At 38.3% G+C, this 12,765-nt stretch overlaps 1 protein-coding gene across 7 annotated transcripts in view; it reads left to right on the top strand.

Annotated features, from left to right (window-relative positions):
- STXBP5 (syntaxin binding protein 5) overlaps positions 1–11,963 on the top strand; it is a 129,412-nt gene extending 117,449 nt beyond the window's left edge. For all 7 annotated transcript variants that reach the window (XM_063124561.1, XM_063124564.1, XM_063124562.1 and 4 more), the window contains 4 exons: positions 543–708; positions 2,294–2,405; positions 4,315–4,535; positions 7,603–11,963. In XM_063124561.1, coding sequence (XP_062980631.1) covers positions 543–708; positions 2,294–2,405; positions 4,315–4,535; positions 7,603–7,644 — 541 coding nt within the window. In that variant the 3' untranslated portion in view covers positions 7,645–11,963. The remainder of the gene's footprint in view (positions 1–542; positions 709–2,293; positions 2,406–4,314; positions 4,536–7,602) is intronic.
- Positions 11,964–12,765: the final 802 nt, after the last annotated feature.

Genomic DNA, 12,765 nt, shown 5'->3' with positions numbered 1-12,765 from the left:
GGCCACAAAGAATGAATGGGAGCACTTGCTTAACAATAATTACTCCACTATGTTTGAAAAATTGTGATTAATTTTACCAATTAAAGGAGCATCATTTTGCTAACGGCCATCTTTTCTGAACTGCCATTTCCTTTTTGAAGTGCTTTCTATTTCCAGGTAGGGCTTAGCGATAGTTCTTAGTGACCATCTATAAGGAGAGAAGCTCATGCTGCTTTTCTGATATAACCTTTAGGAGAATCTGTTAACTTCAGTGTGATAGGAGGTTGGTGTTACAACCCTGAAAGGAGTGTGCCCTGAATTAGAAGCACTAAAGAGGTGTCCTGTACAGTGTCCAGGATACAAAGAATTGCACAACTATTACTGTGTGCCCAATGAGGCTCTGGACTTCAAACAGAAGTGTGCTATATGTTCTTACTCTTCCTGTCAGGCTGAACATCTAGGGCAAGCATGCTAGGAATCTGCATAGGCCTACAAGGTTTTTTTAAAAGCTTGGATTAGGTTTTATTTCATTTTAACCTTTTTTAAAATTCTTTTCTCTAAAGTTTGCCAAGTTTAAGGCCGCTGTTGGATGTATATTACTTACCACTTACCAACATGCGGATAGCCAGAACATTTTGCTTCACCAACAATGGGCAGGCATTGTATCTTGTCTCGCCTACCGAAATCCAGAGAATCACCTACAGTCAAGAAACATGTGAAAATCTGCAGGTAAAAATTTAAAATGTTGCTCTGTTTTTTAAAAAATTGGAAATCACTCTTGAACTAGCCAATTCTTTATGGGGAGGGGGTGCTTGCTGGTGGGAGGTTATGAATAACTCCAGATGATGTGATCTTGAAGACCTGGGGAAAACTACATTTGATTCTATGAGCATTACAAGTCATACTGAGATTGATTGGGTCAAAGATGTTGCAGTTTACTTGGAAGCCTGTGACTCTGCTTTTGAGAGACAAGCAGCAGAATCAGGATAGGTCTCCCAGCACACAACATTTTACTCATCAATAGGAGGAGGTGGAAGGGTTGGCATTCTATCTTAGATGAAGACAGGGGCCAAATACAGCCTTCCTGGGGTCCAGAGTTCCCAAGACGGCTAGGCTCGTTTCCCCAACCACCAATCATTTGTATAGTTTTCTATCTGTTCTAAAGCTTAGTTAATGGAAGTAAGTGCTTTAAGCTAAAATATCCGGGTATTTTTAGCCTTGCCATTATGCCTTAGACTCCGCCCCACCACCGCAATGCAGCCCCTGAAAGCTCCTCCAAAATGGCATTTGGCCCTTGGGCTGAAAGAAGTTCTGCATTAAGGTTTGAGTTAATACAGATAATCAATGTCACATACCATGATGTATATCTTGCTAGTTGCAAAGCCTGATGCCTACATTGACCCAGATCCTGCAGTTGCCAGCTCCCATCCTAAACCATTATTCAGTTGGTGGGCACATAATGAAGCAGTTATATAAATGTTTCTCCATGAATCCTAGTTTTTGCTATCAGTGTAGAAATTATCAGCATGTTTCTGTGCATCTGTTACCAGTTGTATTCCATACTGTAGTTTAGCCTTCCCCAGCTTGGTGCCCTCCAGATGTTTTGGACTACATTTCCCAGAATTCCTGACCATTGAACATGCTAGCTGGTGCTGATGGAAGGAGACCAGATTGAGCAAGGCTGCTGTAGTTTAATTTGAACACACACACACACACACACACACACACACACACACAGGCTAATATAATGCACTATATTGTAGTAAAATAAGAACATCTCTTATTTAAGTTGCCCCTAAAGCTTTCATTTTCTTCAAGCAACTTACATTTTCATTTGAAAAAAGCTGATATAAAACTGTCACCATGTGTCTTAGAGCAATTTTTCAAAGAATGGATGTAACACATGCTAAATTAGGATTTTATCCAATAGTGTCTTTCTGCTAACGCAAATGGTGTTGCACTAACAGAAGAAAAGTTCCAAATTATGTGCAAGGGGAGACTGCAATTAAAGTTCTTTTGTGCAATATTAGACTTACAAAATGGTCAAGTAGTGCTTGTGAAATATTTGTGCAATGGGAAAAAGCAGCAGAGCTCCACTAGCATAGCTGTTTCTTCCATTAGTGGTACATTGGATTTAGGCCTTAGTTTGAACCAAAATGATGGGATCTACAGTGTTGAACTATGTGGACACATTGACTGATACGATCCTAAAATTGTTAGAACATAGTGAAAGTATACTAGGAGTGTGTTTGTCTTCTGCTGTAAAATTGAAATAGAATGTTCTGATACGGCTGAAAATGACTTTTCTTTACAGGAAATGTTGGGTGAACTCTTCACACCAGTAGAAACACCGGAAGCACCAAATAGAGGGTTCTTCAAAGGCCTGTTTGGAGGTGGTGCACAATCGCTCGACAGAGAGGAACTCTGTAAGTTCATTACTTCTTTAAAAAATCAAGGTTCAAATGAAGAGACTAGAAGTCAGGCAGAATTTACCAAACTGTTCAGTCATAAAATGAAGCATACAAAGGTGTTAGGCACTAATGAGATTAGTTCAAGATATTACTTATTTCCTCTTTTTTACTACTTCTTACTTACTTATTTATTTATTTATTTTATTTTATACTGCCCAATAGCAAAGGTTTTCTGAGCAGTTCACAATTAAAACCGTAAAGTAAAACATGATGAGACAGAAAAGTTTAAAAATACCACGTAAAACCAGAATATACCCGAGCAATTCTATCTCAGGGAAAGCCTGGTGGAAAGGTTCACTCAGGAGGCATTTAAGAAATATTGTATTTTCTGCCTCCTGAACTGCATGGGGGAGGGTTTTCCAAAGGGTGGGTGCCACTACAGAGAAGGCCCTCTGCTGAGGTTCTTCATGAAAACATTCCATTCATTTCGGAATGACCAGCAAGACCTCCTCTGAAGATCTTAAATGTCATCTGGCTGTATATAAGGAAAGGCAGTCTGCTAGGTATCCTGATCCCAAGTTGTTTAGGGCTTTATAGGATAATAATATGACCTTGTACATGGCTCGGTAGCTAAGGTAGCCAGGGCAACCCTTTTTACATAGGTGTTATGTGAGCATAGCTAAGTGAGCACCCTAGCTGCTGCATTCTGAACTAGCTGCAGCTTCTGAACCACACCTGAGGGCAGGCCCACATAGAGCACATTGCAATAGTCTAATCTTGAAGTTACCAGTGCATGAATCACTGTGACTAGGCTATCCCTATCCAGGAACGGGCAGAGTTGGCGTACCAACCGAAGGTGGTAATGGGCACTCTGGGCCTCCTGGGCTTCCAGTGATAAAGATGGATCCAAGAGCACCCCCAAACTACGGACCTGCTTCTTCAGAAGGACTGCAACCCAGTCCAGAACAGGAAAAACACCCCAATTCCCACACCTGGGAACTGCTAACCCAAAGGGTCTCTGTCTTAACAGGATTCAGCTTCAGTTTATTTGCCCTCGCCCAAGCCATAACTACATCCAGGCACCATATGGGAATAGGCACAACCTCTCCCAGTTCAGATGTCACAGAGAAATCGAGCTAATAAAATAATAAAATTTGCAGATACCTATTATAGATTCAACTATTTTTAGTAGAATTATTGCTAGATTAATTCAGTATTCACATAGTTGCACCCACCACCATGCCCATCCAGCCATTTTTCTCAATTAGATATGAATGCTAAGGATATAAAACTTTGTCCAAACTTATGCAGAATCATGTATTTTTATTAAAATTGTAATCACAATACAGAGAGTATATTACAACATCAGAATTACAGATAAGAATTATGATACTATTCCAACAATAAAAATGAAAAGAGATGTGAAATGACAAATGTAGTGATGCACATGGCAAAATATTGCAGTGGTATGACTGAATACCAAAAGCCCTGTCAATTTCCAGTTTTATTTTTCATGAAACCAAAGGCAATTTGGGCTGGCAGTCACTCGCCAACTCAGTTACAGCTCATTTTCATAGCTACATTTCCATACAGGCTCCTGCCATTGGTCAAATAACTTTCTAGTTATTGTAAATTGGACAAGAAATATACAGTACTAACTTTGTGTACTAACTTCCTCTAATGAGTTTCAAATATGTTTTAAATTAATATTAGAGTAAAATAATTAGGGGAAGTATATCAAATTAATTGTCCTTATTTTGATGATAAATACATTCTGTAGTCTTAATATGCACAACACTTTATTTTCATGTAGCTTTATCACAAAGTGTATCACTTCCACCGTCTAATTCTGCTAGTGACAGCTTACAGTCCAGAAGGGCCTTAAACATCATTTGGTGATTGTTGTTTCCTTTGACATGACCAGTTGGAGAATCGACTGCTGGAAAGGCATCAAGAAGCCTAGCCCAACATATTCCAGGTCCTGGTGGTATTGAAGGGGTCAAAGGAGCAGCATCTGGAGTAGTTTGTGAATTGGCACGAGCCAGGATAGCACTGGATGAAAGAGGACAGAAGTTGGGAGAACTGGAAGAACGAACAGCAGCTATGTTAGCCAGTGCTGATTCTTTCTCAAAGCATGCGCATGAGGTGAGTCATTCTAAGCAGAGGTAGGTAACTGGTGACCCAAAGATCCAGGGCTGGCCCTATCATGAAACAGCCTGATGTGGGCGCATCAGCCAGCAGAGCATGGGAAGAGTGGCAAATTGCTCTTACCCTCCAAAGGGTCCATTGTTTCTTGGTCTAGCTGGCCGGAGGCAAGACCAAAAAGCTTCCGTTCGCTCACTCACATGCCTCCCACCCACCCAACCTGCTTGGGCAGCCATCTGGCTAAACTCGCTAGCCGTGCCCACCGCTTCTTGGTCCAGCTGGCTGCATGCAGGTGGCCAGCAGGACAAAGAAGCGTCTGTTCATTTGCACGCCTCTCGCCCACCTAGACTGCTTGGGCAGCCAGCAGGCTGCGCCCACTGGCTGCACCCACCACTTCTTGGTCCAACCAGCCATATGAAGTGGCCAGCAGGACTAAGAAGCGGCCACTCACCTCCCACCCAGCTGACTTGCTTGTGAGTCCACATGCTGCACCCACCACTTTGGTCCCTCAGCTTTTTATTCCATCCAGCCGCCTGCATAGCCAGCGGCTAGATGGAATAAATGCATGTTTTCAGCAGGGCCAAGAAATGGCCAGCCACTCGCTCGCTCTCCTGCCTGCTTGTGCAATTAATAGTGACAAAAGATGAATTGCTTAACCTTATGGATAAATTAAAAACAAATAAATCACTATGCCCAGAGTTCATCCTAGAGTTCTCAAAGACCTCAAATATGAAATTGCTGATCTTCTAATCAAAATATGCAACATGTCCCTAAGATCAGCCTCTGTACTAGAGGACTAGAAGAGAGCCAATGTAACACCAATTTTTAAAAAAGGATCAGGGAAATTACAGAACAGTTAACTTAATGTTTGTTCTGGGTAAATTGGTTGAAAGTATAGCAGTACAAGCCCTGCTGGAAAAGAATCAACATGACTTCCGGAGAGGTAAGTCTTCTCTCACCAAACTTTTAGAATTATTTTAGAGTGTCAATAAGTGTGTAGATAGGGGTGATCCAGTAGACATTGTGTACTTGGACTTCCAAAACGATTTTGACAAAGTTCCTCATCAAAGACTCTTGAGCAAACTTAGCAATCATTGAATAAGAGGAGAGGTCCTCTTATGCATCAGTAATTGGATAAAGAACAAAAAGCAAAGAGTAGAAAAAATGTTAAATTCTCCCAATGGAGAGAAATAAATAGTGGGGTTCCACAGGTATCTGAATTTGGAACCAATGCTTTTCACCTTGTTCATAAATTATCTGGAATTAGGAGTGAGCAGCCAAGTTTGCCGATGACTCCAAAGAATTTAGGGTGCTTAAATAAGGGATTTTAAAGAGCTCCAAAATTATCTCTCCAATTTGGGAGAATGGGCATTCAAATGGCAAATGTGGTTCAGTGTAAGCTAGTATAAAATTATTATTATTATTATTTATTTATATAGCACCATCAATGTACATGGTGCTGTACAGAGTAAAACAGTAAATAGCAAGACTCTGCCGCATAGGCTTACAATCTAATAAAATCATAGTAAAACAATAAGGAGGGGAAGAGAATGCCAACAGGTACAGGGAAGGGTAAGCAGGCACAGGGTAGGGAAAAACTAACAGTAGAAAGTAACAGTAGAAGTCTGCACATCCTAAAAGGATGCATCTTGGGACAAAAAATCCCAACTGCAAGTATAACCTGATGGGAACTAAACTAGCAGTGACTGACCAAGAAAGAGATCTTGGGGTTGTGGAAGATAGCTCTATGTACATGTCAACGCAGTATGCAGCTGCTGTAAAAAAAACAATGGGAAACTCAATCATAATACGAAGAAGAATTTATATAGCGCTTGGTTATATATTTATTTATAAAGCGTTGTACATGAAATAAAATAGAGCAGTTTACAAAATAGAATAGATACAATAGTACTAATAAAAGACTTTAACTGGATTTAAAAGAATATAACAATATAAGGTGTGTAGTGGCCACCACAATGACCGTCAGAATGCTCTATCTCAGGAACAGCTAGCCAGGCCCCTTAATCAAAGAGGAAGGTTTTCAAACCTTTCTTGAACATGTTCAAACTCTCGGTTAACCGCAGTGATTAACCATGTTAGGCATGGTTAATTGAGAATAATGCTGCCAGTATCATACTGCCTTTATATAAATCTATGGTGCAACAACACTTAGAATACTGTGTACAGTTCTTGTCACCATACCTAAAAAAAAAGAGAGAGAGAGAGATTGTAGATTTGGAAAAAAGTGCTGAACAGGACAACTAAAATGATCGAGGGGCTGAAACAACTCTCCTATGAGGGAAGGTTAGAACAGCTGGAATTGTTTTGCTTGGAAAAATGGAGGGTAAGGGGAGACATGACAGAGGTGTACAAAATTGTACAGTATAACCATGGTGTGATAAAGCTCACACACTCTCTCATGGAGATCTAACAGTATGGGAGTTTTTTCCCCTGTAGAAAGTTGTGTGGATATTCTGGTTAATATTTCCACAATGTGAGAATGGCTGATCACCTTGATCTTTCTCTCCGAATTTACATCCTTATTGGGTGATGATCACATGACACATAGCTTATATCCATTTTTCATGTATCCATGATTTTTATTTTTTTATTATTTATTCACAACATTTATATTTCATTCCACATCTAAACAGATTCCAGACCGGTAAATAATAAAGGATAAAAAGAATAGAAACACTATATTAAAACATATAAAAAATAAAGCAACATATTCAAAGTTTTTAAAAAGAATACCAATAAAAACTGTGGCCGGTCAATCAAGGAAGGCTTCTTGAAATAGAGATGTCTTGAGCAGATGCTGAAAATGACACAATGTTGGTGCCTGCCTAACCTCCACAGGCAAGGAGATCCACAGAGAGGAAGCCAGCACACTAAAGGCTCATGATCTCCTTAATCATTTCATTATTCATCTCCTCTACTTTATAGGGGCATTTGTTTCTTAATAGGTTTTCCCCTATTCTTAGAATTATTTCCCCTCCCCTTAGAAGAACTGTATTGTATACGCTGTCAGAAGCCTGACTATGTTTTGTTTTTGTTTTCTTTTTAGATGATGTTAAAATGCAAAGATAAGAAATGGTACCAGTTCTGACAATGCATTTTCAAATACATCTATATAACTTTACCTTGAAGAAAAATCTCCTTTTCATTAACTTCTGCAGGACCAGCGAAACTGGAAGGGTGTCAGCCAATGGATACTGATGTTCCCTAGCACAAATTACACACTGTTTTACCTCAGTCATACAGCTTTAACTGAGGATCATTATATTTAAAACTGACACCCATACAGTATGTATGTGTGTCTTACCTGTGGGCTGACTGGGAGCTTGGGAACAGAATTGATAACAAAGAGAACACATGGACAAAAAGGAAAATTTGGTTTCAGATGAGCAGGGGCAATGCAGGATCTATCCTGTGTTAATATTTCATATGCCAAAAGTTTTTGTGCTATTGTTGTTGCTACCAGTGTTTCACCCTCCTGTGGGAGGTTGCAATAAATCAGGGGTCCAAGAGCTAGAAAAAAGTTGTTCATCTTAAGGGACTATTAGTAGCTGATCTACACCTTCCCACCTTAGAGCACGTCATAATAGCTGTTACTGGAAATGACTTCTTCAGCTACCACCTCTCTGATCTGACAAACTGGAAATACATGAGTTCCATCCTGAATACATAGTTAACATGCACATAGTCTCTCCTTGGACCCCTGATCTAGTATTCTTGTATTTGCATCATCATACTGTTGCTATGTTCAGTCTTCATGATAAACCATGGCTTACCATGACTGCAATGAGCTGCAGCAAGCCTTAGACTTACATGTTTCCCCTTCTTGTCTTCTCTTGCTGTGATGAGATCAGAAGCTTTCACTTCAGTATTTTTTTAATTAACTGCAGCTTCTTGTTTTGTCTGAAGTCAACAAAAGCAAGGTAGCTTCATAACCTATGGTTTGAGGTTGGCTTGTTTCAATAAACCACGGTTAAGATTAAACATGTCTTGTTTCAACAAACAATGGTTCAGATTAACCATAGTTTAGGGTTTGGATACAATATTAAACTGCAGTTAATCAAAAGCTGAAATTTACAGTCTTCTCATGCCCATAACAGAAGAGAAAGGGATAGGGGGTATATGTAATCTTGGGGCTTGCTGTAGCTCATTCCTATTATGATAAATCATGGTATGCCGTGAATCCGAACACAGCCAATGTCTAGTGCAAAACAAGAGGATAAGTTACTTTTGCATTGTAAAAATAGAAGTGATTGAATTGCACATCATGCTGGAAGTTTTCATTTGTGTTATGGCTGTGTAGTGTGAAAAGTAAAAATGTCTATTATAATGAGAAAAAACATTTGTCATCTTTCAGCCAACTATATTTTTTTATTTTCTTGCAAATACAGTTGGGTCAATTTATAAAATATTTTTAAATGGTTATGAGTTTAATTCATGCTGTACCTCTTATTTTGTGTGTTTAACAGAATGTATTTGTGCAAGCACTTAATAAGATCTCTCAGATACTTAGCTAGCTTACATGTCCAATCAAAACCAAATTGCCAGGTGAAATCATCTTGATTTCTGAACTCTGAGATACAACTTGATGAATAGCAAGCTTTTTGTTATCAATTGCATTAGAGTAAAGTAGTTTTAGAAACAATTCCAATGCCAAAGCTATCGGCAAAAAGGCTGCCTCCAGAATCCTGTACACATTTACTTGGAAGCAAGTCCTAGTGATTTGAATGGAATTTTCTTCCATGTAAGTGTATTTAAGTTCACTGCATGAATTACATAATAAAGTTAAAGTCAGAATAGATTCTTTCCAAACAAAGCACTAAAAACAAAACTTTAACCTCAATATTTTACCACATTAGAAACTGGTAGATCCCTACATAGATTTGTAAAAGAGGAGGGATTTAAGATGTGCCAAACTGAATCAGTATATTTTTAGCTAATAAAGGCTGCACCAAAGCCATAATAAGAGTAAAAGAATTTATTTAAAAATATTTAGGAAATTACATAATTAAGAGATCTTTGTCATGTTGGAAGCTGGAAATAATGATTAATTTGTGAACATTTGCAGAGAGTCTTAACTAGTTTAGGCTATATTTGTAAACAAGTGCCAGTGTATGGCCAGTCAGAGGTTTGAGTTTTATTTTCCTAAACTTGATTGTGCTGTGCATGTATTGAATGGGTTGTTTGACTTGTATGTCATGAACACAGACTACAGTATAACCCGAAACAAAATTTCCTTGGTGTGGATTCAATAGTGGTGTACACAATTACTTAGTTTATTTATTTTTTATTAAATCAAATTATTCGGATGAGCTTTCCCCCCTGTGTATGGTGCAATGTAGGTTAAAATAGTTACTGGCTGGCCTTGCACAGTGTGGAAATTTTAAATAAATGAAACATGTTTCTAACTAAATGTGATTTAAACCTACTTGAATTTTAATGCAACTAAGCCACTGTAGCAGCCTGGTTGCAACTAAAATTACTTTTGGGATGGGGTGGGGACAGGAGATTCGACAAGCTGCAGGTATGTTTGAATCTGCTTCTCACAATGGTTGCTAAATAATGTATTTAAGTACTTATACCAGCTTTTCACCTCCCTGCAGTGCAGCTTTGGATAGGGTGCCATGAAAACTAGTTGACTATCTAGGAAGCACATTCAAATATTCCCGCAACCATATGATGCCTTGAGCCTACAGAAGCATTTGGGCAGCAGCGAAATCACTGCAGCAAACATTTGAGTCAGGCCAAAAGCAAATTGTTTAGGGAGTGCAATTATTAAACTTTTTTTTTTTACATTTTGCTGCCTGAAAATATATAAAGATGTTTGTGTTGATTTACCTGAGTTTTATTTAGACATAAATGAATACACTAAACAAGATCTATAAGCCAAATAATAAAAAAATATGGTAAGTGATCTGGACATTAAAGTGCTAACTGTAATACCTGTACTTTGTGATTCTCTGTGCATTAGTAATTTTATTTTTCCAATACTAATTTCTCTTGTGTACAAATGGCACAATCCAAACAAAGTTAAGCATGTTTAAGTCCCATTGATTTCATATGAAGATACTTGAGCACATGCTAAAAGAATAACCTCTTGATTTCTATCTTTGGCTGGATTGTGTCTAATATATATTTTGTACTTGCAGTCAGAAGCACAAAATCCAAGAAATTTAAAAAAATGTTATTGTTCTTTAAAGAAAATGAAGGGTGGGGGAGCTCTCCTTTAACATAGAATTAAAAGTTAAATAGAATAATGATTTTGTCCACAATAAAAATTGGCCAGAACAAGGGAACTTGATAATGAATCAAGAATTACTGGTATCACTGTTCCTCTGTGAGAAATTCCAGAAATGGTATGCTCCTTGTATATCCACAACATTATTTTGAGACAAAAGGCTTTGAGGCAAGGCGGCTTAGCGTTCAGAAGCAACAGGTATTTGACAGACAACAACAAATGAAGAATGAGGAAGCCCATGCTAGCACAAAGAATGTGTCAGCAAACATTTGTAATATCTTTGTGTTTTCACATTTTATACCATGAATAAAATAATTTGACTAGAAAATGTTTGCAGAACTTGAACTTTGGCAAATAAATGTGCCATTTGTCCAGTTTTATCAATTCAACAGTTCAACAATATTTGTCCATCCCATGGAAGCACGATATAGTTGTACATGTAAGACAATTTACTTTGTATAAAGTTTCTTTGGTGTGATGTTTGGGAGAATTACCATTATCCTCTTGGTTGGCATTTCAGATTGATTGTGTTTGACCAAACTATCAGAATAAGGCTGTGTACAGATGATTCAAATACTTGGGAGTCAGAACTGCAGATTGTTTCTGGCCACGGGATACACATTCATTTTGGGAGGACTGCTTTGATATCTGGTCAAACTGGTTTTGAATGACTTAGTAGTACTATGCTGAATTTTCTCAGGGTTTGAATTTTGAAAAAGGAAACTTTAGGCATTGGGTAAAGTTTTATGAAAGAGCCTCTTACCTTTTCATTCCAGTTTCCTGCTGTTCACAGCATTAATCAGTTGACATTGGTGTGGGGGGGAGGGGAATCTTGCTTTCTACAAACACAGAGGTTGGCATGTTGCCATTCAGATTTGACCAGGAGGGCTTGAGTGTGAGGACCTGTCCCATACATTTTTTCCTCTGACTATATTGACAATCTCACTGTTTTAAAATGGCCCTGAAGAAGCAGTTAAAAGGAGCTACAGGCACACTTTAAGGGGGGACCTGAAAAGATGTGCAGCGGTTGGGTAACACTGAAGTTGTAAGAGATAGCAAGTAGCTGCAGGAGAAACTGTAGGAGCACACGAATGCTTTCACCACTTTTTTCCAGGCTGTATCTTTTAAAAATGGCAAAATGGGGAAACATGTTTTGTGGCAGGAGAAAATATTCATAAAAGATTATCTCTACTTCAATTCATTTTTTTTCTAGCACTTAGAGCTGTATCCTGGGAACGTCAAAATAATACTCCAGTAATGTTACCAGCACTACTATAATAGGTATGATGTTTCATGCACTTTATCACAAATGTTACTTATTGATGAACTGTTGTGGAAACATATTGGTTAGTGACAATAACTTCTCTCATACATATGCATACCCTGTCAATTCTTGGATTGCTTTTGGACTTATTAAAATGGTGAGGGGTTTTTTAATACCTCAAATATGGAATACACACTGAGTATTCATTTAGCATTTTTGAAGGCAGAGAAAGAGGAATACATTTTTCCCTGGGAGTGAAATGGCTAGGTCAGAGCTGCTTGTAAATAGGACTAGAAGCAGCAGCTGAAATTAGGAATTGCAAAAATAAAAGTTGTTTGGCCCTAGCAAGGTTCTTTCTCCAGTCACATTTGTACAATCGTCAAGCTGTTCCATGATAATAGGGATAATTTGCTGCCATTGCTCCAGAGAATTAAGCATCTATACACAGCCTAAGCAAACTATTCTTTTTATATTGATAAAATGCAAACAAACTGCTGCTATTTGTCTTTTCATGTAATGTTACCATGTTTAATTATAAGCTGAAGACATATTTCTTTAGTTAAAAACTGCCAAATTGTAACTTCTGAATGTTACTTCATGTATATATTTCATGTATTTAAAGCAAGCCTGAAAGTGTGTCACCACTAGCGTTCATTATAGCACATTGAGTATAAAGTTATCAAGCTGATTTCTACCTGTACTCTGTATAG

This window comes from Elgaria multicarinata, chromosome 4, assembly GCF_023053635.1.
Source record: "Elgaria multicarinata webbii isolate HBS135686 ecotype San Diego chromosome 4, rElgMul1.1.pri, whole genome shotgun sequence".
Classification (NCBI taxonomy): domain Eukaryota; kingdom Metazoa; phylum Chordata; class Lepidosauria; order Squamata; family Anguidae; genus Elgaria; species Elgaria multicarinata.
The sequence above is the reverse complement of the archived record's forward strand: the minus strand, read 5'-3'. Positions and strand labels throughout refer to the sequence as shown.